The sequence below is a fragment of the Accipiter gentilis genome, chromosome 12 (genome assembly GCF_929443795.1).
Source record: "Accipiter gentilis chromosome 12, bAccGen1.1, whole genome shotgun sequence".
NCBI classification, from domain to species: Eukaryota; Metazoa; Chordata; class Aves; order Accipitriformes; family Accipitridae; genus Astur; species Astur gentilis.
Window position 1 is genome coordinate 5,400,863 of NC_064891.1, and position 24,276 is coordinate 5,425,138.

Genomic DNA, 24,276 nt, shown 5'->3' on the forward strand with positions numbered 1-24,276 from the left:
ATAAATTTTCCCCTGAAAGCCAATGTTTATGGAAAAAGTTGTAATGTAAGCAAAAACTTTATGCCTCATGTTACATCTAGAACATCAACATAATATTTTTAAAGGTGACAAAGGTAACCTAATGGATCACATCATTTAGGTAATAAAGAGATGCAATGAACAAAGAAAATAATAGCTATGTAACTGTTACGATGTCTGAAGTATGTGTCATTTGGTGGACTTGAGCTTGGAGCATATAAAGCAATGGAAAAAACTGCAGTTTTCTTCCAAACCTATCTGCAACCAACAGATCACAGAGGTCGAGTCAACAGGTGGACCCGAAAAATAAAATGTCAAGATGCCAAGGTACAACTGACTGTAAGAGACAGCAGCTAATACTGATCTTTTATTATACTGGGCATCTTTGGAGGAGGAAAGTAGAACCTCTCAAGTCAAATAATTGAATAGAAATAAGGTGGTTCAATAAGGAATGAAAACCAAGGATGAATTAATAATGACCAACATAAAATATCAATATCTAAACACTTATGTAGGACAATGATACTATAATTTTGGCTTTTACAATACAGTGCATAAGAGCATATCGTGTTTTCACTGAAGCACTTCCCCCCCCCCCCCCCCCCCGCCCCGTTCTGGCACATTATTCATTTTATTGTAACATATCCATCATGTCTTCGGGATATTAAATGCCAAAGCAAACTTTGTTTTGAAATCTAGGTCTCCAATTTAGAAAGTTCTGCTGTATTCCCCAGCATTTACAGATTATGTGTGGTATATGTTTGCCATACTTGTAAGTTTTATGTTTGTAGTTAAATTTCTATCATCTTTAAAATCATCAGTTAAAAAAGCTAATCTGTGGGCAGAAAAAAATTTTAAGTTTCTCCTGCAAAGCTGTGATCACTGTCATGCCCCAGATGAAGGGGGCACATAAGTCCCTTGAATAACATGTTTAAATTGTTATTTCTACTGCTCTCTGTACTACTTTGAGCCTTTTTTCTCCAGACAAAGCTCAATCTCACAAATCCTCTCCATTCATGTTTTTCAAAAGGGGAACACTGAAACCAATTATGTTGACAATATTGTCCATGCATTGAAGAAAAAAAATATAGGGATAGAAATGTAACTATTTTTGTGATGTCTTTCTGGCCAGAGTGTAAGAGAAAGAGGCTCTCAAAGAGCATGCCTGCCATCAGATCCCTGCTCTTTTCATCACCTTTCAGCGCCTCTGAAGAGCTCAGCTTTACAAACATGCCACCAACAAGATACCGTGAGGTAAGAAATTCCTGTGCCCCATTTGGTGCCGTTCACTTTATTTTCTGTGGTTATTCAAGCGCCTCCGGGACAGGCGATGCTTGAATGTTGAGGCATAAGCTGCAGAAGAAATTTCGGTAACTCCAGGGTGAGTTGCTGGGAAGCGGCTACGTTTTATACCCAGTCCCCGTTCCTTGACAGCCCTGCAAGAAACCCAGCTGTGCGTTTAGGCGCGTGGCTGCTCACACGTGCGGCAGGGTAAAGCCACCCTAACCTAGCTATGGGGGTTCATGGGCCGTGGGGACGGAGCGCAGGGCACGCAAGGAGAAAGCCAGAGCTGGGTTTGACCAGCCAGGAGAGGCGAGGGGGGCGGGGGGGGGGGGGAGCGGGGGTGCCCGGCTGCTGTTTTCAGCCACCTAAGGGGGGGTTACAGGGAAGGCAGAGCCAGGCTCCCGGCAGCAAAAGCATAAGAGGCCACGGGTGCGAGTCGCTGCGAGGGAAATCCCAGACGCCGCCCTCCGTCCCTGGCTGCCCACACTGCCCGCCCGGGATCGCGGGGAGCAGGTACGGAGCAGGCAGAGCCCTGGGCACTGGCTGCCCAAGGATGCCCAGCCTCGGCGGTGGTACCCTTGGGGGCTCGGGATGCTCCCGGGATGGGCTCGGCAGAGGTAGCTGGCCGGGGTACCCTGGAGACTAGCTCCTCTGGGTGTCCATCCTTTAAAAACAAAAACAAAACCAACAAAAAAAAAAAAAAAAAAGAAAGAGAAAAAAAATTTTAAAAAATTATGGGGTATTTGGGTTTTTCTGTTGTTTGGGGTTTTTTTTTAAGTCATCTTTTTGCACTTGAAACAGTCGTGGTGGGGCCAGCCAGGCAGAATAATGGGATCGGTGGTTTGTGGGGGGCTAGCTCCCGGAGCTATCAGGCTGGGAGCGGAGGACGGCTTGCTTGCGAGTGGCTTTTTAAACCCTGGGATTTCAACGGCTCCTCGGGATGAGTCGCAGCTCGGCAGTCCTGCACAGGGCGGTTGTGCAGAGGGAAGGGAGATGCTTTCGGCTGAACCCAAAAAGTACGTGCCAGGAGGAAGGCTTCAGAAAGTGGGAGTGGGGCAGGGAGAAGGGAAGGGAGCATTTCTTTTCTGCTTTGTTTTCTAAGGAATGGTTTAAATTAATTGCTTCTCCTTTAAAAGAAAAAACCAAACCAAAACAACTCTCATTGAAGTTGTTTTGATGTAATTAATTTTGATTTATTTTTTTTTTGTGCAGCTGACCCAGCTCTCCCCAAAGGGAAATGTATTTTCTTTCTGCTGTTTTGTTTAGATTTTTAGGATGCATTTGGAGTTTGGTTGATGGGAAAACTGGCTATGCAGTGGAGGATGTAGCAGGTGATTGCTTACGAGGGTACTTGTTGCATCATCAAGATCTACTTGATTAAACCTTATTGTGATCTGGTCATTAACAGCAGGAAAACTTCAATGAAAAAAGGAAATATAAATGAAGTCCTAAAGCAGATTTCAGAGTTGTTATCCTTTTGTGGAGCCGATTAATGTAATGTAAAGTGACCTAAATGAACTGCTGTTTATTGTTTATATGTTTAGCTAGGATTATTTGAAAACATTCATAAAGAAAAGAGGATTTCCTTGTGCATTGCAAATTAGTTATGATGATTTGGGGCAGAAGACTGAGATAGGTCAGCAAACTAAATATGAAGAATTTGTGTAGCTCTGTCGTCATAGCCCCCTACCCCTGTATACCCCTGACCTTATACCGTTACAGTACTTTGTATAGATAGAAGATCTATAGATGGAAGATTTCCTCTTAAATCTTTGATATCTTGCCTGGGCTTAATTTCATTAGCCAGCCCAGCCCTGGCATTCAAAGAAGTCTACCAAGAATATTTGTTTCTTCTTCTAGTCTTAAGAATGGAAGAGAAAGGGTTATGGGAATCATATGGGAGAAACTCCAGCTTGGGAGGGAAGCTGTGGTTGTCATCTCATTGCAACAGGTCATTGTCCTGGAATAAATCAGAAAGAAAAAATTTGGGCAAGCTTTTTATAGAGTCCTCTTAAGTAATAAGTAAGTGGCAAGTGAGCAGGAGTTTGAGCACGTAACTCCAAATTATTTAAATGCACTGAGCGCATTCTGGCACTGCTGAAGGTCTTCACTTTTAATTGATTTTCTCTTTTAAATCACATCTTTATCATGGTGGTTTTGTGGGTTATTTTTGCTGCTAAACTTTCTCTAAAGTTTCCTAGGAAGTCCAAGATCTGTTCCCTGTCATTACATACTCACCAAATTTTTAACTACTTTGCATTCTGTATTACTCTCTCTTGCCATAAACTTAGCTGTTCAAAAACATGTGTATGTGCAAATATAACTCAGTGAGTTGATCAAGGGATTTAAAGTCGAAATTTTTTTGGCATTGTTTGACTGCCTTCAGAGGTTGCAAATTATCCCCCCCAGGATGTCTTGTACTTTCAACATGCTGACGTGCTGGGGTGCTAGCCTGCAGAGAGAGTGTGACTGCTGAAGATGTTGTGCTTTAATCTGGCAGTCCTTGGCCAAGCAGAGTTTGAAGCAGAATTCATTGCACGTGCGAGACCGGGCCCAGAATAGAAATGTGTGTCTGCATATCATTGCAGGTGATTAAATGAGGCTGATAACATTCCCGAACCACCAGAGCGTGACAAAGCAATGTTAACAGATGAGGTGATTCAGCCCTTGGTATCAATGACCCAAGAGTTTCTCAAAGATATGCAAACATAAGAAGAAACATGGAATTGCAAGACATTGCAGCTGCAATACAAGCCAAGCTCTCTGAGCCCTGAAAAGTAGGAAATCTTAGTATACTGGTGCAAGTGAATGGAAGGAGTTACTCATAATGCAGCTGAGAGGCAGCAGTCAGGCTGACTTGCACAAACCGGTTCCACTCTACCAAAGCACTCAAGAATAGGGCCACTAGACACTTTTTTATAAATACTGTGATGAGGACAGTCACCTTGGGAAATATTGAAATAAAAAGATGTTGTTCAAACTTCACGTGCAGCTTTGGTAGATACTGGGACTTGAGAGAGTGCTTAGCAAGTAGATAACTACCGGATGGTAGTCAGTAGTTCAACATGTGAGGTGACACATGCAGAATGCATGGCATGGTTCGAGTACGCGGACTTGAGCTGCTGTGCAGCTGGATCACTATGTACGCTTCTGGGGCAGCCTGCTGTAGTGAGGTCTGAGCCTGGAGTCACCGGCTCGCCTGCTGACAGCAGACCCAGGGAATGGTATCAGCTGCTTTGTTTGACAGCATTTGCAAAGTTGAAACATACCCTAGTAGAAAGCCCAAGAAATAGGGAGATGGACCCTTCTGATGTTTGCCATGCAAACGGACAGAGCACTGCAAGAGGCTGCGGAGTTTAATGGAGAATGCAGCCGGAAGACTTCAGTGTCAGGTGGGGGTATGTGCCTGATGCCTATAGAAATTTATTGACTGCCATCAGCACAGCTGTGCTGCTAACAAAATGACTGGCTAGATGAAACCAAGTCCAACCTGATGGGATGATGAAAGGACCAACGTTTAAACAGCTACAGCTAGTCTAGGGCTAGTAAAGCAACAGGAAGGAGCCTGCTTTCTTTGTGCCCTGTTAAGTTAGCAATGCCTGGAAAACAACTTGATCTCAAATTAGAAGGAAGTTTATTTGTTTAACTATAAAAAAAAGACAAAGTACTTTCCACTGAACTTTCTGCAAAGTATAACTCTAGTGATCAATAAATTACTTGCCCCTTCTTTTTAGAAAGAAAAATTATGCATAGTTTCTATGATTTCTATACTGAAACTTGTGCTAATATTCAAATAACGTAGCTGACTAAACCTTCACCGTGATAGAGTGAACATGGTTTAGAAACATGCAGCGCTGGCCTCACCATGCCCTCGCTGACATAAAAGGCCCCTCCCTCCATGGCATTGCAGTAAACCATTGCACGGAAGATGAACATTAGCAAATGAAGGTTAGTGGTGACAGCAGGAGCACCAGGGAGCCCCTGGATTAATGCTGGTGCTTTGGAAAACTCTAGTGGTGCTGCTGCAGGTAAGTGCCAGTCTGTTACTCCTAACAGAGGAAAGACAGGTTGTCTCAAATGCTGGAGGGCTGCAAAATCTGCAGTATTTGCAGTCCCTCCTCAACAGTGCAGGAGGTAGCAGTCTGATGGTATCCTGGATGATGCTTCAAGACCCTTAGATAATCCATTTGCAATAGAATTATTTTGTATTCAGCTGTAATGACTTTACAAGTGCTGTGAAATTGCTTTTCAACTCTGTTATTAGCTCAGTGTTTACGGTTTGATCACAACAAAACTAACAGCAATAAACTACTGTTAAAGTTCAATATGAGCTTGCAATTAACAGTAACCATTTGTTTTCAATGTGGAGAAATCTTAAATGAGTATCTCACCCCCACAGCTGTTGTGTGCAGATTGTCCCTTCACCCCTTTTTCCATGGGGAGATGTTCTTTAGGGCAATGCTTTTCTGGAGTTGGGTGGACAGAGAAAGGGCCAGTGTGGGCTTAAATCTAGTATAAACATGACTAGAGACACACACGATACTTTTTTAGACTTACTTTTGTTTGTTTTGTGAGATTCTCTGGTGCATATTACTTTGCTGGCTTGCTTATATGCTTTTTAAAAATAAAGGTTCAGAAGGAGCTAGTTTTTTCTGAGATGAGAAGGTAGGGTTCTGCAGAAAAAAACTTGTGGAAACTCCCTGAGGCTTTCTGACTTGGCACAGTAAAAACAGGTTTGAACCTAACCGGCTTATGGGCTTCTCTTTTTGTAAAATGGCACTTTCTCCTTAACTCAGGAAAGAAAGCTGCCTTGTGCTGAGATTTTCTTTTCTGGTAGCTCATCATGGTTCCAAGCTGATGCTGCAAAGGCAATGCAGGGGTTGCTTCAAATGCACCCCATATCTGGAGATTATTGTGAAGGTGAGGAAGATGATGTTTCCTAATATGGATGTGCTAAAACTTTTGTTACCCTTTGTAGAGTCTTGAAAAGTGGTCTGCAGAATTAAAAAAAAGAGACTGCATTAAAACAACTACATCGTCCCTATTTTCAGTGTGCTGCACATGGCAGTGGAGAGGGAAAGGATGAAGCTCCTTCACTGCTATATCAAAGTTCTCTTGATGTTTCTCCAGATCAAAGTAAAGGCACTTGCTTTTGTGCGAGATATTGTTTCTTCCTTCGAGATGAGCACTGCCATGAGACAATTAAGTTTGCTGAGAGATACAGAAGTGGCTTTTAATATACATACCTACTCCCACCAAACGTGCCAAAGCATGCTCTGTTATTTTAGTATTTTATAAATATGGCAGTCTTTTGATTGCTGTAATTTCTCTCCAGTTATGCCCATATAGCAGTTCCTTATTAGCTTGCTGGTGCTGCTTCAATCTTCCTCTGAAATAAGTCTTCAGTACTGCAGTAGCTTGCTATCATAAATGGAGTTGCCAGTTTCACTTGCTCGTTGGACGTTGGTCTGTTTGTTCCTTTAGCAAGGCTAAATCCACAAGGAATTCATAAGTGCTTCACCCTGCAGGCGACTAGAAAAGCAATGACCTCCTTCCTGGATTAGAGTTTGTTTTACTCCTGGTTTGGAGCATTGAGGGAGGTTGTGCTACTGCCAGATGCTTTCATCTGGCAATAAAGATTTGCCTTTCAATGCAGAGATGGGTCATCTTGAATATATCTCACCTGATAATTTCTTTCTCTTCCCAGTCATCTCCATTATCTCCATTACCTGTGGTGGCTAGGTGCTTTATTCTAAACAGAGTACTTAGAGTATCTAGTGGGAATCTGTCAGACTAAAATGCATAGGCCGTTGGACTAAACAATGTATCAGTGATCCAGTTACATTTTCTAAAATTAATTGTAAAATATTCCAAAGCTAGATTTTCATGATACTTGGGCATCTAACAGGGCAGATAAACACCAAAGAGTATTTTCAACAACACAGGAAAAGTGGTGTATTGCCACCAGTGCAATCAATAGGTGTGAAGTGCTTAAAAACCTCTGGAAATCTGTCTTTTCGTGCCAGACTTAAAGCCACAGGAGAAAAAACAAATGAAGTGGAGCACTTACTGCACCCTTCCTACCCCCAAAATATGGTCCCTGTACAGATTATCTATTGAAGTTAGTCTACAGAGTCTGGGTGCAAAAGATGCATAAAGGTTCATTTGGCTTTTGTTGTCTGTCCCCAGTTCCTGTGAAGGTAAAAGAAGGTAGGTAGGAAGAATTTCAATTTACTGAGACAGCATACCTGTCCTCAAGTAACTGAAATAATATTTCATTTTACTTATGGCTTAAACCCATATTTCTTAACTGTATGTCTTCAAGGGTTTATTCCTGGCATCATGGAGTATTTTAGGTTGCCAGGGTAGTCGTCAAGTCCCACTTCCTGCTCCAAGCAGGGCTAACTTCAACATTTTTAGATTCTCTATGGATGAAGATTGTGCAGCCTTTCCGGGCCCCTGTTTCTGTGCTTCATTAATCTCACTGAAAACTTTGCCTGCTGTGACTTGTGTCTGTTGCCTCTTGTCCGTTCGCTGTGCACCTCTGGGAAGAGTATGGCTCTGCTTTCTGCATACCCCCCTTCCATGCATAGAGCAATATTAAACAGAAGCAAACAGATATTACATGGAAATAATCCTCAGCTTAGAGTGATTAGACATTTCTTTGATCTAAACAGAAACTGAATTCTACAGTGCTCATACTAATATTACAATCGTGCTTGAAGTTAGCAGATTGAGAATGTGCACTTGCTGTATTCCCCATGTTCCTCCCCTAAAAGCATCTGTTGCCAGACACCATCAGGTGTAAGATATGGGAGTTGGTGGGCCTCTGATCTGACTACTTTTAGCAGTTTTCATGTTCCTAAATGTACGTGACGGAATGATGCAAATGGCATCAAGAAGCTGGGGTGGGGTGGGGTGGGGGTGATTTAAAGTGCCCTCCACCCCCACCCTACCACCCATGATGAAAATTTCTTGTTGAAATATGGAAATTTCCCTAGTTGGCAAAGAATGTCTCTGGTTTCAGGCCTTCAGTTAAGAATATTTCCTGCAGAAGAAAAATCAGTTTGTTTATAAACAGGGAAATGTAGATAGCGAGACGGATTCTTTGGTAAAAGTGCAGTTCTTTACGCTCAGCTAGTAAAAATTGTACATAAAACTTCACTGAAATGTAGTTAACAAGGGGAGGGTATTTCTACTATTATCATTGTGCTTTCTTCATCATTCACCACACTTCTTCATAGGTGACAGAATAGAAAAAATAAAGAGGAGAGAATCCAGCAGGAACCAAGTGACCACACTGATGAAAAATATTAGCTATATGCATTTTTAAAAGTAGCATCAGAAAGACTATATAGGATTAGTATAAGTTATTAACATCTTGCCTTAACTGGTTTATTAGAGTGTGTTTTCATTTTGTAATCACCCTTTGAAAAGCTGATATCAGCTGATGATTTTTTTTATTTTTTTTTCTCCACAGTCCTGAAAAATAAGCACATGTTTTCATGGGATCTGTTTAAAATGCAAGGCCCACTTGTCAGAGCAGTTTCCGCACACAGATCTTCTGGCAGCAGCTGAGTGGGTCTCCCCAGGCAGCAGAACAGTGCAATGAAAAAACTATTAACGTCTAGATGAGATGCATGAAGCCAGAGGTGGCTGGTGAAGGATTCACTCTCAGTTATCAACAGTAAGGAAGAAAATATTCTCTTTTTTTTTTTTAAATAAAATATAAAAGTCTAGCGGTCCAGCAGCCAGAGTATATGTTCAAGCTTTTTGAAGCCTCAGGGCAGGATGTTATATCCACTGGCACAGATCAGAATTTCAAAATGTGGCGCCAACATTTGTGGACAGACAAAGACATTTCTTCATGTGCTCATGTTAAAACCAGTAACGTGAGCATCACCTGGCAGTCGCGCTCGCTGCTGCTCGGCCTGAAGCCGGGGGCTGGAGGAGCAGGAGAGGGCTTGGTGCAGGCAGGCGATGGGTACTGCTGCACCGCGTTGCCATCAGTGAACAGTGGCAGCCCATGAAATTGCTTTTGACGTGTGGTGGGCAGGCTGGAGTGGGGGCATCCTGGTCAGAGGCATCCACGGCTGGTGGAATGGGAGTGGCAGTCGTCTGGCAGCCTGGGATGAGTAAAATGGACCATGACGAGCTACAGGAGCTCAGAGGAGGTGGAGAGGGGAGAGCAGCTTCAGGTGAAGAGCCGGTGTTATGCCAAAGGGTTGCAGTGCCAGTGGTTCAGAGCACTCGCCACCAAGTGGCAAACATAGAACAAAGGGATTTCTTTTTTTTAGGTGAACTTCGTGTGATTATCAAAGAGCTGCAGTTAGCAGTAAGATGCTCAGAAGGACAAAAATAACCTATGACAGTATGATGCGTAATATGATAAAAACTTAAATATTTGCTGTAGCGTATAAATGATTTCTCCCTGAAGACTGCAAAATTTCTTATATTGAATGAAATAACTCCAATATCATATTTTGACTACATATACTTTTCTTTAAGATGCTCTAATGCTCTAAAAAATATATCCTGAGATTTCTGCCTACTGCTTTGTTGTTGCCCTGTCCTAACAGTTATCCAGTCCCTCTTGGCCGAACAAATATGCACTGAACTGTAACAGTCCAGCTAATTTTGAGGCAGTGTTAGCATTGATTAGATTGTTCAGCGTGCTGCCTGCCTAAGCATGCATAGCTTGTGTTGTAATTTGAGGTGCATTTGGACATAGCATCAGATAATTTCGAAGGCATTTATGGGCAAGGGGACAATGTGATGAGTGTCTTGGGGGTCACGTTAAGGATTGGCTATGCTGGTGTGCAAGCCTGTGAGAGATGAGAAGGGGAAGATGGACTGACCCCTCAACTTGATTGAGTATTAATAGCTTCTGGTAGTGGGCATTTATTTGCTTGTTTTTCAAAAACACTTAAGTCATGGTTGAATTTGGTTCTTTTAGGTTTTGCGCTCTCAGGTTAGATTTGGATGTGCTTAAATAGAACATAAAATTTCTGTAGAGGAAAATGTTGTGAAGACATGGTTAATATTACTTTCTTGATTATACAAGTACACCAGTACTGGAACAGAAATGCCCTCAGAAAATATGCCTTTGGTATCTTGCTTTAAAACTTTCAGGTCTTGGAATAAAAATCTATTGCCTCAAGGTTTGATTATAGTAACTCGGATTAAGGCAGGGGAAAAAGTATGCTAGTTACTTGCCAGTGCTTCCCCACAAAAACAAGGGAGTGAGTAACACAGTGTTCCTCCCAAGGCCAGGTTGTGCAGGCACACTGAGTAGAATAACTTGTAAAACTTCGAGTAAGCCGTCATGTTTGCTAACCCCTGCCCAAGTTGTGCAGAGAGTGCTCAAGCTGGAACACAAGCCAGCTTGTTTTTCAGCTGGGCTGATTTTTCTGTTGTTGTTTTCTTTTCTTTTTCTTTTTTTTTTTTTTTTTTTCTTCTTTTAATCAGAGAAGCAAATGTGTCTTTTATCCCTGATTTCAGTGGTGTGGCTGAGGGTGTACATAGAAAGCAACGTCCATGGGCTTTCCAGAATAGACTTTACATTTTAAGGTTCTTTCAGTCAGTCTCCAGAGAGATGAAAATATGCCCTTAGATAGCTTTGTAACAAGCAGACAGATATTAAAACTTTACTTACTTTCATTTTTATTGTCTACTTCTGATTGCTGTATTATTCTCATGTGAATAATTTCTACATCGTGTCTTAATTATAAATCATATGAATTATTAACAACCCCTTGCTTACATTGACTCATAAGGCTGGATATGTGGACATCTGAGTTTGCCTACCTAGTTGAGTATCTAACTGGTTTATTCTCATGATACTGAGAACTTGATCAGGTTTTGATGGTTTTTCTCTTTGGGATTTTTTGAGATTTTTCTACCCCACCGGCCATGTGCCATTAGATTTCTGGCAACTATAAGACGTTTAAGCACAGATATTCAGGGCCTGAAAGAAAGCCTCTTGTCAAACCAGGGTCTGTGCTAAACATGAGATCTTAACGATACATACCCCAAATGAGTCTTGAAGTCAAATATTAAAAGCTTTTTTTCAACTGGCTGTTCATTTCAGTAACAGCCCAGAAGCACTTGCTAGAATGAAATTAACTAGATGATACATATTTTATTATAGAAAAATTTCTCAGGTTTTTTCCACAAACTAATGACCTCAGTCTGCATAAATACATGTCTAGGACTGGAGCAGATGCCTGAGTTTTGTCCCTGGCTGCCTTTGCTGTTTGTCCTGTTGTACACAGCACTGGCAGTTCATGTTTTTGTTTGTCACTTTTGGATGAACTGCGTCAAATTCACATTTCCATTTGCAAAACCAATTGTCTTCTTGATTAAATGCACGCTATAAAAATGTGTCTGAGTGTTCCTGGCTTTGGCATGTGAACTGATTGGAATGAGCTGTGGAAGAAAAGTGTCGTCCGGAGACTGATAAGAAAAGTAACTTTTCCACATGTGGATGATCACAGTTTGATTTGACTTTCTGACCAAATTAATCTGTACTTACTGTGTGGTGTTGTAATGCAGTACTGTTAACCAGAATAAGCAAAGTTGTTTGGGGTTTTTTTGTTTGTTTGTTTGTTTTTGTTTTAATACCCAAAGGTATTAACAATATTTTCCACAAGTGTTCATTTTAAGTAAATCATATTTTGAAAAAAATCTTACTATCACCAGCTCTACTATAGTCACCACATAGCAACAGTCTTCTGTTTGCTGATTCAAGAGTTCCGACGTACAAGATGACACTCATTAAGCCCCAAATTTTGTCATGATTTAAAACCAGATGGTGCTTCATACTGAAATTACCTCTTACATTGACAATCAGTGAAATTTCAAGGAACTTAGCAAGTATTACCTGGTAGCTGGCACACAGGGGTTGCTCCTATCTCATCATACCTAAGTATTGTTTACTACTTTTCTTGAAAATTTCCAAGCGTGACTGTGTAGACTTAAGTTTTTTTTGTACAGTAAAATCAAACTTCTACATTGCAAATCCACATAGCAGGTCAGTGCAGGGAGGCTGCTAGGCTGTTAATTCAATCCCTTGTTAGTGCACATTAATCCCCCATGTAAGCAAGCCCTTACTTAAGCTCATTTCAGTGTAAATCATTTCCACGAGATGAGCTTGCATCCATGACCAATCAGAGCATAAATAAAGCTTTAGATACTTCTATATCCACCTAATGCCAATCATACCACCATTTCTGAATTTGATCCATTATTTTCTACCCCTACCCATTGAAGGGGACTTGCCCTTGCCCTCCTTTTTTCACCACAATTTTTTGTCTTCTGCATTGCAATCTTTGTTAATCTTACCAGCTGGAAAGCAGAAACAGATGGCTCTAATTATTTGGACATCGTTTTATCACTAAAAATCAAATTACAGAAGCTTTCATAGAATAACTTTCCTCATCTGTTAAGTTTTCCATCTTTATTTTGGGAGGAATAGATCAAGTTTATTTTTATATCTGGTGCCTGCTTCCTTTGCCAGCTAGTTGAGGGACAGCTGTTAATTGTTTATCCTCCATTTGCCTGCAGATCTGTTAGTTATCCTGCCAGGAAAAACCCTCTAAGCAGCCACGTAGGTGACAGCGTTTTGATGTTGTAGTCACGTTGCATATAAGGGTAAGGCCACTTCATGATTTATGTGAGTTGTCAGGTTCGACATCTCAGAGTCAAAACACAAATGACTGGAGCGTTGATTTAGAAGGAGCCAAACAAAGTGAGTACAAGATAGGCAAGTATGCCAGAAGCTGGGCCTGTTGCAATTACTGGCATCTTCATGGGCTGCTTGTTTACATTTGTATTTTTGAGTGAAACAGTCAGGTTGTTCTGGATGTTGTCTTTAAAATCTTCACTTAGGAAATGGACGTGTCTTCAGCAGAGTGCTTGGGATTCTGTGCCAGACTACAAATGCAGAGAGTCAAAGCCAACCTGGGGGAAAAAAGGACAGGTAAACACATCTCACATAAGCACTTGAAAACTCGCTTCACCCATTAAAGATTCAATATATTGGTTGAATAAAATGTAATGCCTACCTTCATTATCTTTATGTTAGATCACATCATTAAAGAGAAGGAGCAAGACTGTGGCTTATACAGAACAGGCTTTCCATTCTACATTACGTGTCTGCGATGATACTGAGCACCCATAAACACAATTTATTGAGATAGATGTGCTGAATCCAGGGCAGCCGTGCATTACCATGGCAGTGTGTAACAGCTGTAGCTGGGGGAGCATCTCACAGCATGTCTTTTAACTTTGTAAGTTTTCTGATTGCATTCTCAAGGGGTCTAAATTCACTGTTAATAAAATGAAAATGAATAGCCTCAAGTATAACTTGCACAGTGTACTTCAGCGGTTTGAGAGTGGTGGCATGAGATGGATCCAAAATCCATGCTTTGCTAAGTCTAAAGGACCCTTCCACTAGCATCAACTGATTAACTGTATCCCAGCTGAAACCAGGACACCATACAGCATTTTGGTGCTAAGAGAGGCTAATATAGATACAAACTAGTAAGACACAACAGTGACTATATCGAATGCAACCTGCTGCACTTGGCTGCTGTCCTGCTTACCAAGACATCTGGAAAGATTTGTAATAGTTATTTGGGTTTTCTTGGGTTGGAAAGAGTCACAGCAACTTGGAATATTCTCCTATAGTTTAAATTTATTCTTATTACTGGGGAGAAATTAAAGTACCAAAAAAATGCATAGAGTGGTAACAGCTTTTGAGAATATCAGCAAAAACCAGCTTCTCATTAGAGCTTATCACCAAGCTTAGAAATTTTTCTCATATTTCTAGTCCTCATCTTCACAGAGTAAAATATTTACATTAGTAAGTATTTAGCTTGTTAATCAAAATTACCAAAAAGGCCAGCTTCTCAGAGGTGATACTGTAGGAAAAGAGGAAAGGCTTAGAGTTTGTGAATATCTTAAAGCCTTGATGATATTGATGATTTGTCTCCAGTTGGGTATTATTCTGTACGAAGAACAGGTCTGTATTAGAAAAGCAGCATTTTTTCAACAGAGTAGATTTTAAATTCTCCACCTTAAGAGTATTTAAACCTTTACTCTTAAAATTTTCTGTCGTGAAAATATGCCAAATCACGGAAATAAATTATGTGAATAAAATGAGGTATAAATTGTCTTGGATTAGCTTGCAGCTATTTGTACTTGTTCAGCCTGTTTTATTTAGAAAATTTCCACTAGTTTAATGAAATTATTTTTTATCAAAGTTGAGGTTTTCTACTGAAAAATATATATATATATACACACACACATACATAGATAGGCACATTTATCTTCTTAGATCCAAATTACAGTGTTATAAATGGCTTTCCGTCTTTATCAGCTTGCCACATTTCATACAGCTGGATGCCTGCCACATCCTGTTGTCTCAGGGTAACACCGACAGAGTGAATAAGTAGCTGTCTTTTCATTCGGATCTTAAAGTTGTTCTTACTGGTATTAACGTTGCAGCAAAAGTGGCTGTGGTATTTTATTGACTCCCCTGAAGGCAAGATCACTTCTCCAATGCCTGTGTAATCTAAACTTCCCTCACTTTAGCTTCTCGCTGAGATTGCAGTCTCTGTGCAATCCCCAGTATTTATTGCCCTCTAAATTTCACTCTGTAAGCATCAATATATATGTTTATATTCCATCCAGTATTGCCAGCAAACTGTAATCTGAGTTTACAAATGTGTCACATGACACATTTTTCAGCTTTTGACACAGCTCACCACCCGTAACTGAATAAATGAGGCCAAAATGTCCAAGTCAGCTTCTCTTCAGTAGAGAGATAAGGTGAGTCACCTTTGGGTGTGAAATTCATAGTCCATTTCTCAAATGAGTTTCTGCAACAGCGAGTTCCCACATGGTGAAGTAAGGGATAATGCATACGACAGGCAAGTAGTACTTGCCCTGAATTACAACTTCTATAAAATACTCCTCTATATAATAACTTTCTACATAGGGGTAAATCCTGAGCATGCCTAACAGATAAGCTAGAAAGGAAATAAAAAAAGGATCCTTTTCCTTCCTCCCCAGTTTAGTCTCTTTGGTATGCATTGCCAGAAACGAGGCAGGGTTCTGATTTAGTGCACGCATGCTGCTAAGAAGATTAGGTTTGAGGGAAGAGGAAAGGAGTTTAACATGGTTAATTTGCGTGCCCAGGCAGCCCCGCTCTAAAAGCACGGTGCCGCCTGTGCCTGGTGCCACTGAACAGCCACGGCTGCCTTTCCTCACTGTCCCACCTCCCCACGTGCTGCCCGCTCTTACACTACCTCTCACACCTTCTTCAAGGGTAAATGCTACACAGGGTGATGTTTTTTTCTTGCTGCCTAGTCACTGGGAATAGCACCAGCAGATGCTTCTTTTAATTTCTTTCTACTTTTACAGCGATGTTATCTTTGGTGAGCCGTTACGTTGGCAGTAGCCATCCTGTTATGGGTAGAGTCTGTCAGACCACTGAGAAGGCTTGAAAGCAGCCTTCTGCTTTGAAGCCATAGTTTTTGTAGCCATTTACCACATCACTTTAGCCCCAGGAGCTTTGCCATCAGCATTTCTGCTCCAGACCTTCTGTTGTGCGGATGCTCAGGGTGGGCTATGCATCTCACTGGGTGCTCCATCACCGAATGCAGCCTGCCCCGGGAAGTACCCCCAGTGGGATTGTGCAGTTAAGGGGATGATGCCCACAGCTAGAACAGTTGTACAAGGAGGGAGCTGTAGTGCATGTATGTATTGGTTTTGTGTGGCAAGGTTTTGGTAGCGGGGGGCGGGGGAGGGGGCGGGTTACAGGGGTGGCTTCTGTGAGAAGCTGCTGGAAGCTTCCCCTGTGTTCTAGAGAGCCCATACCAGCCGGCTCTGAGACGGACCCGCCGCCGGCCAAGGCTGAGCCCATCAGCGATAGTGGTAACGCCTCTGTGATAACATTTTTAAGAAGGAAAAAAAAAAGTTGGGAAAGAGAGAAACAGCTGCCATAGAGAGGAGTGAGAACATGTAAGAGAAAAAAGCCTGCGGACACCAAGGTCAGTGAAGAAGGAGGGGGAGGAGATGCTCCAGGTGCCAGAGCGGAGATTCCCCTGCAGCCCGTGGGGAAGACCCTGGTGAGGCAGGCTGTCCCCCTGCAGTCCAGGGAGGTCCACGGTGGAGCAGATCTCCACCTGCAGCCCATGGAGGACCCCACGCTGGAGCAGGTGGGTTCCCAAAGGAGGCTGTGACCCCGTGGGAACGCCACACTGGAGCAGGTTCCTGGCAGGACCTGCAGATCTGTGGAGAGAGGAGCCCACGGAGCAGGTTTTCTTGCAGGACTTGTGACTCCGTGGGGGACCCACGCTGGAGCAGAGTGCTCCTGAAGGACTGCACACCGTGGGAAGGACCCATGCTGGAGCCGTTCGTGAAGAACTGCAGCCCGTGGGAAGGACCCACGTTGGAGAAGTTCGTGGAGGACTGTCTCCCGTGGGTGGGACCCCATACTGGAGCAGGGGAAGAATGTGATGAGCCCTTCCCCTGAGGAGGATGAAGCGGCAGAAAATAACGTGTGATGACCGTAAACCCCATCCCCATCCCCCTGTGCCGCTGGGGGGGGGTTGGTAGAGAAATCCGGGAGTGAAGTTGTGCCCGGGAAGAAATGAGTGGTGGAGGGAAGGTGTTCTGAGATTTGGTTTTGTTTTATTATTACCTTACTCTGGTTGATTTGTAATAAATTGAGTTAATTTTCCCCGAGTCTGTTTTGCCCGTGATGGTAATTGGTGAATAATCTCTTCTGCCCTTATCTCGACCCGCAAGCTCTTTGTTATATTTTTCTCTCCCCTGTCCAGCTGAGGAGGGGGAGTGATAGAACGGCTTTGGTGGGCACCTGGAGTCCAGCCAGGGTTAACCCATCACAGTGTACTTCATTGGTGAGTGAGCAATAATAGAAGGCAGAAAGGAGAAGCAGCAGTATGGGAGATTAGGAGCTAGCAACAGGGCAAAAAAAAAAAGGCTGTTCTCACCATTTTTGAATGGCCGCTTAAATACTACCAGTGGGGCGATAGTTATCATCTTCAACCTGTTCTGTCACCCAGCTCTTTTCCCGCAAGGCAAAATTAGCCTTGTCCCACACTCTGCACATCGCTGAGCTGCACAAGCAGTGAAACGTGGCGATGCAAAGCAGGTCCTTAGCTGTGACAAGGTGCCATACCTTTGACTAAGCTGTCCAGACCTGACTGCGTGTGTGAGCGCTCTGCCTGGCTTAGCTGCTTTTGACCTGGTAAATAAGAATATCCATCAGGCAATTCGGACTCTTCTCGTTGATAATACTAATGAGAGCTGAGTGTATTAGCTGTAGGCTGCCCTGCTGCTGAATTTAGCTGGTGATAAATCTGAATTTGTTTTAAAAAAACCCAAACAACCGTGGAGAGAGTTGGTGGGGATTTATTCATGTGCCGGAGATAAAGGGCAGTGAAAGAGGTGTCAAGACTATTTAAGGTATTTGCGCTTACACAGGCAATGCTACTGCTGCTGTTTTACCTCTGATCTCCTACCTTTTCCACGGGGAATTCCCATGTTTTACAGCACTATAAGTTAGTGGATAAGGAGCTTGGGGAGACCCAGGGGATTTCATGTTTTTAAGTGTGGGATTTGCTATCGGTGCTCCTAACAAAAACACAGTATGACAGGCTATTCCTTGTTGAACTGAAGTTTGTATTGTCAGCTAGCTCTGCGCCCCAAAGTGCAGCAGTTACCCAGAGTGAGTTTTATGCTAGCACATCTTTGCCTTTTTCACATCATCATTGTAACTTCCTTAGTATTTTTTTTCAGTCTGTTTTCCCTGTTTTTTTTCTTTTTTTTTCTTTTTTTTTTTCAATATAAGTATGTACTGTTAAAGTAATGAAGGCTACTTGAGGGAAACTTGATTACAGGGGATGTGAAAAGAGCTCAGAGGTGTGTATTTGATTGGCATGAACTGTGAAAGCAAATGCTCTGCCTTGCTTTGACAGGCTGAGCACGTGTCCCCTGGAATAAGTGTCCTGCATGGGCTAAGCTTTCCTTTTCCTCTGTTTTCTATTCAGGGTCTGAACATGGGCACCCAGCCACACCCCGTGACCAAGGCAGAGATCCCCGACCATGTTCTTTACACCGTAGGAACATGTGTGCTCATTATTGGCTCCATTGGCATCATTGGCAACCTCCTAGTTCTCTATGCATTTTACAGGTACAAAAATTCCTTTTATGGTTAATCTGACTGGCCCTGAGGTTGACGTGTTCCTGTGTGCAGATGCTCTGCATTGGTTATCTCTTGGATCAAATCTCCGAGCAAAGGCTGATGGCAACAAATGGGGTGGGGGAAAGCTCCCCCTCACCCCCATCCACGCACATCACTGATAACCTCAGTGTAAATTCCTCATGTTTTAAGGAATCAGAGAAAATAAATACCTTGTTCTATAAGCAATTCCAATTGAAAGTTTAAAGAAGAGTTTAATACTTTTAATGATAGAAACCACAGTCTCCCTGTTGCAGCCTTCTTCACTCACCCTGTAGAATTTGCAGAAATACTTGACAAAAACTGATGCTCTTCCCAGAAGCCCAGATGTCCTGGAAGGACCAAGAAAGCAGTGCACAACATGAAATGAACTCATGACATCAGTGTATTCCCTGCTTCAGGCAGATCATAGGATTTCTGTCAGTTTGTGTGCTCGCTTGGCATCTGCCAGTGTAATAGACAGACAAAGCTACTGCAGCTAGAGTATGCAAAAATCTCCTGGAAAAAATAGCCGCCTTCTGTCCCACACTGTGATGCTGGATTTCAAAATCCTCCTTGTTCACTCTTTGCTGTCATCATGCGTGTTGATGCAGAGGGGGCTTACAATGCTACGTACACCAGTGGGTTATTGAACAAAGTGTTAGTTTCATATTTACATGAGATAGAGGAGGAATGGAATTCCCTGCAACTGTAGATACCTTCATAATTTTTGAAATGCAGTGCAAGCTCTCAATTTTTCTTGAAATGTGTTTGTTGTAGCTGTTGTAATAAAGCATTAAATTGTCAAAGTAGGAAAATCTCCATAGGCAGATGAGCAGCTGTGAAAGTGTGAACTCTGCACCCTCTCTCACCCAGTAGTTGCAGGCAGTTATGTGAGCCCAGATTTTGTTAGAATTGCAGTAGCTTTGAGATGGCTTTCTTAATTTCTTTTTCAGTATGGCTTTATCAGCATGAGGAAATAAATTCATGTTAGCTGCAAATACTGATATTTTAAAGCACATCAGAAAGGTCTCAGTTGTTCAACTTTCTACACTGAAGGAGGTGTTTGGGGGAAAGGAAACAATTCTTTCAAACTATTGAGAACTACTGCATGCAGGTTGCAAGAACAAAGCTATTTATAAAATCTTGCTTCCTCCCTATGTCTCACAGAGTGTGCCAAGTCACCTCTTTTTGTATTACATCTACCTAACACTGTGAAAACTCCTGAATTCAAACTGTAGTTGTCAAAGGTCTTTACTTCATCATGCAACCAATACAGTGGTTCACATTGAAGGACTACTAGTTCAGCGTTACACCTTCTCAGTATATCCCTCAAAAGTGCCAGTTTTAAGGTAGATTTGGGTGAGATGAACTCACAAATTAATTTAACTTTCCTAGTGGTACATAATATTTGATCAGATCAATAAGGGCATATTCAACCTAATAACCCCAAGTAGAAGCGAGATGTTCTTTATCATGTTACCAGTATCTTTACTCCTCTCAGCCAGAGCCAAGGGTAATCTTGAATAGCAGCTGAAATTTCCAAGGAGGTTATAAATCCAGGTATCCCTAAGAAGTGAGACTATGTGAGGTGGTGAGACATGGGGAAAAAAACTGGAAGTGATGTTGTTTTCTTTGGATAAACTTTGCTTGCAGACTGGCTGCTGATTTCACACTCCTTGTGGTGTTTAATATTACCTGTTCATCTGCAGCTGAGAGCTTTGGTTCTCTCATATGAGATGTATATGAACAAAAGTATTTTTTTCAAATCTCTGTGCATGCTCTGCTTGTGCCGTAGCATTTTGCAAAGGGTCATTTAGTTAGTGAGTCTTCAGGTCAGCAGCTTTTAAAAATTCACCAAAAGTACGTCCTTTGGCTCTGTAACCTTCTTCAGCTCCCGGTCTTGCGCAGTGCAGGACACGCTCGGTGTTATTGTGCTTATACGGAACTCCTCTTCTCCTGAACAAATCCATAACTCAAGACAGCTGGAATTCTCCTCAGTTTGAAGAGGAAACAATCCATTTTATCCTCCTTGGTATTGTCAGTCATCATTTCGAAATTACTACATTTGTAGCTGCAGTAATTGACTGATGATTAACAATTGATTGACTTGTAAGTAACCACCAATTGCAACCTTGATAGTTGTTTATGCTAGTGAGTAAAATTATAAAGTTAACTGTTCGCTTTATTTATTTAAAAATCACGTATTTCTCATGTTTTTAAGCAACAAGAAGTTGAGGACACCCCAAAACTACTTTATAATGAATTTGGCTGTGAGCGACTTCCTGATGTCGGCTTCTCAAGCACCCATGTGCTTTGTCAACAGCTTGCACAGAAAGTGGATATTTGGAGATATAGGTACTTTTCAACACTAATTCATACCTCACCAGCTCTACACTGTCTGCAGCCTATTTTAGCTATAACAATCTTGGCTTGTGCCGTGGAGACAGTAGCACAAGGCTCTTGAGTGACAACCCAGGGTCTTGACATCAGCAGTCAGCATGATGGCACATGTTTTGTGTTATAGGTTTGATCCTTTCATCTTACTTATTTTGGAAAGAAAGGAGTCAACATCAACATGTAATCCTGTTACCTTTTAGCTTGTAAGGGCAGATGCTATGGCTGAAGATGGATAGAAAAGTTTTATTAAGTCATAAATATTTCTGTCTACGTTAGTTTAAGAAGGAGTTAATATATTTATTTAGAAATGTATGTTGATAGCCATTAGCATGCTACTAGGAATATCACAATTAATTAAGAGATTTAAATAATGGTCGTCAGTTGAGGGCTCTGCAAATTCAAGCTCCTTTCTTTCCAACTGCAAGAAAGAAAAGGTGATGCATGCTCACACTGTAGCTGAAATGTGAGCATAGCACATTCCTCAGAAGGCTCGATGCTCTGCTTGGTACTGCTCGTCATGTCATTGGGTGAAAATTTGCACCAAGTAGTGGTTGTGTATTGGTGGAGCAAGCCCAGAGGCCATGTATTATTTAGCGGCACAGAAGGGGCGGTTCTTTAGTTTGAGGATGTTTTTAGTCTTGCTCATCCCCTTAGATAAAATCAGAGTATATGATCATGCTGCCATAAATGAAGCAATTGATTTGGGTTGAGTGGCATTTGGTCCTTAATTGCAGGTTACTTACAAAGACTTTAGAAGAAGTCTGCTTTAAGGTTGCATCTGGTATTTCAACTGTCTGCCATTCCTGGTGGACTATTGTTTCTAACCACACGGGGTGACTCAAGATCTCAAAAAATGAACGATCATTCAACACAGGTTTCTGAATCAAATTAGGGATAGTATAACTCTACAAGTTTTCATCTGCTCGTGCAATGCCTGAATGCAAAGGGGAGGGCGGGGGGGGGAATGGTTTCTTGTAAAAACTGTCAGTTATTTCAAAAAGTGCTGCTATTCAATATAGGAGCTGGAGCTATGTTTTACAGCTGGTCTTTTAGCCATCAAATTTAAACCACTTCTACATTTTTAAGCCACATAAACCCAAGTCATCTTTTGAAACATCCATCTGTCATTAGTAGACAGATGTCTGCTGCAGCCTGTTAAGATCAATATATTGGGCAACAGTCCAGGAAAATGTAACTTTAATTAGATTGGATTTTCTTTGAGGCAGTTTTCCATTGACAAAAAGTTCCCAGTTGCAGCCTGCAGTGGAGAGTAGGACTTGTTAAATATGTAGGTTTGTATTTTATTAATATTTGTGGCTTTTTCTAATAAATATTTAATAACTAAGAAATTGTAAGGCTAAGAAAATTCTTCTAATGGGAGAGAAGTCCTGAGACAGGAAAAAAATGGGAGGTTTATCATGTCAGGCTCTGAGAGAAAACATGCATCTGTTTTAAGAAAATCCCTGACATTGCCATTTTCTGCTTCAGGCTGTGACTTGTACGCTTTCTGTGGGGCACTCTTTGGAATAACCTCAATGATGACTTTATTAGCTATTTCTGTTGACCGCTACCTTGTGATCACTAAGCCCCTACGGTCCATACAGTGGTCTTCAAAGAAACGCACCGTGCAGATCATCGCCATCGTGTGGCTGTACTCACTGGGATGGAGCGTGGCTCCACTCTTCGGGTGGAGTATGTTGTCTGCTCTCTATCTCTTCTACTGTTCCCTATGTGGTCTGTTTTAGCCTTGCTCAGGGTATAAAAAAATGAGGTTTTGGATAAATTATTGGGTGGATGCCTAGCCGCCACGTGATTGTTTGTTGTTGTACTGTGTATCTGCACCTATTGCACTGCAGATACCTTCCTCCCCCTGACCCCCATGTTCTATTCAAGCACAACAAATTGCAGATGCAGTATTAGGTGTATCTGAGGTTCTGGCAGTCAGGACCTCCTCTCCACATGTGCACTCGCATTCTCAGACCACACATATAATACAGCCAACATAGCTCTTGAAGACTATGTATATAGTACAGGGTGTATTGTAAGTGCTCACTTGTTAGATCAGCAACTGCGCAAGCTTTGGGTGTATGTGTGAATAATGTATTCCATGTATTTCATAGGTTCCTACGTGCCTGAGGGCTTGATGATATCCTGTACATGGGACTATGTAACCTACTCCCCTGCAAACAGAAGTTACACCATGATTTTATGTTGCTGCGTGTTTTTTATTCCCCTGATAATAATATTCCATTGTTATTTATTTATGTTCCTGGCCATAAGACGTACTGGCAGGTAAGCAATATAGCTGAAATAAGTAAATCTCCCTTTTCTTGTATTGAGAAGATTTTCTCAATTTCTTTAGCTGCAGAAAAATCTGAATCAAAAATTAATCTGAATTGAAATTGGAAATAGTGGTAGATTATTAACAGCTGTAACTGAGGAAATATTCTTGCCAATGTCAAAACTGGAATGGACGTATGTATTTTGGATTAAGGAAAGAAGTCTCTGGTTGTTCTAATCTTATCCCAAAGTGTGGTAACTAATAGTACATCAGATAATTTGATAGTTTGGATTAGTTGTATTTCAGACTTGCAATACAAGGAACATGGTCCTTGTGCATTCCAGCACAGTTTTCAGCCCCAAGGGATGATGAATAGCATGTAACAATGGGGGCATCATCTGTCTTTGAGCTGCTCTGTAAACATAACAGTCCTCATATTTTTTTGACAGTTTTATTTAAGGCAGGCATCCCAGAAAACCTTGTGGTTCACTCAAGCATCACAACTGCATGCATAATATCTGGCTATGCTTGTTAGGACACTTCTTCCACCCCCCTCCCCAAATTCTTGGTCTATATTTGAAATAAAAAACCCATCAGAGTGTTAGATCTGTAAAGTAACTTCACTTGGCCAGTTATTTTTCTCCTAATGAGCACATAACTTATCTTTGGTCTGATCCAATACTAGCTGGATTTGTGAGTCCTTCCCACTGCTTGCAGTGTCATCAGCTCCGATGGCTTTTCTCTGCGCCTATCTGCAGGCACTCATTGAAGTCACTTGGCTTCACAAGGCTAAATTTTTGCAAGCATGTTTAACTGTATGCCTAAATTGAAGTTCTTACTGAACTTTTGGCCTTGGTCTTGGTTTTTACCATGCTTTGTGTATGCATATTTGATACCAAGCGAAGGAGCAAAGAATCCATACTTAAAACAATTGTGTCTTGTACACCCATGAAGCACAGTGGCCACATGATTTTTCTATGCCTTTTGCTCACTAATACAGTAAACTCTTTTTATGGATATGTTCACAGTGCACCAGGAAGCA

At 41.8% G+C, this 24,276-nt stretch overlaps 1 protein-coding gene across 8 annotated transcripts in view; it reads left to right on the forward strand.

The window, feature by feature from the left end:
- Positions 1 to 24,276, forward strand: part of LOC126044974 (melanopsin-like) — a 49,245-nt gene that overhangs the window by 5,090 nt on the left and 19,879 nt on the right. For 2 of the 8 annotated variants that reach the window (XR_007507861.1, XM_049815440.1), the window contains exons 1-5: positions 5,225 to 5,330; positions 18,384 to 18,526; positions 20,778 to 20,911; positions 22,442 to 22,645; positions 23,074 to 23,245. Coding sequence is in view for 7 of the 8 variants with exons in the window: in XM_049815440.1 (XP_049671397.1) it covers positions 5,292 to 5,330; positions 18,384 to 18,526; positions 20,778 to 20,911; positions 22,442 to 22,645; positions 23,074 to 23,245 (692 nt within the window). In the remaining variant the exon portion in view is untranslated. Of the gene's footprint in view, positions 1 to 1,150; positions 1,273 to 1,713; positions 1,816 to 2,216; positions 2,319 to 5,224; positions 5,331 to 8,782; positions 8,990 to 13,191; positions 13,283 to 18,383; positions 18,527 to 20,777; positions 20,912 to 22,441; positions 22,646 to 23,073; positions 23,246 to 24,276 lie in introns of those variants that run through there. The other 6 variants (XM_049815446.1, XM_049815442.1, XM_049815443.1 and 3 more) reach the window with 6 other exon arrangements.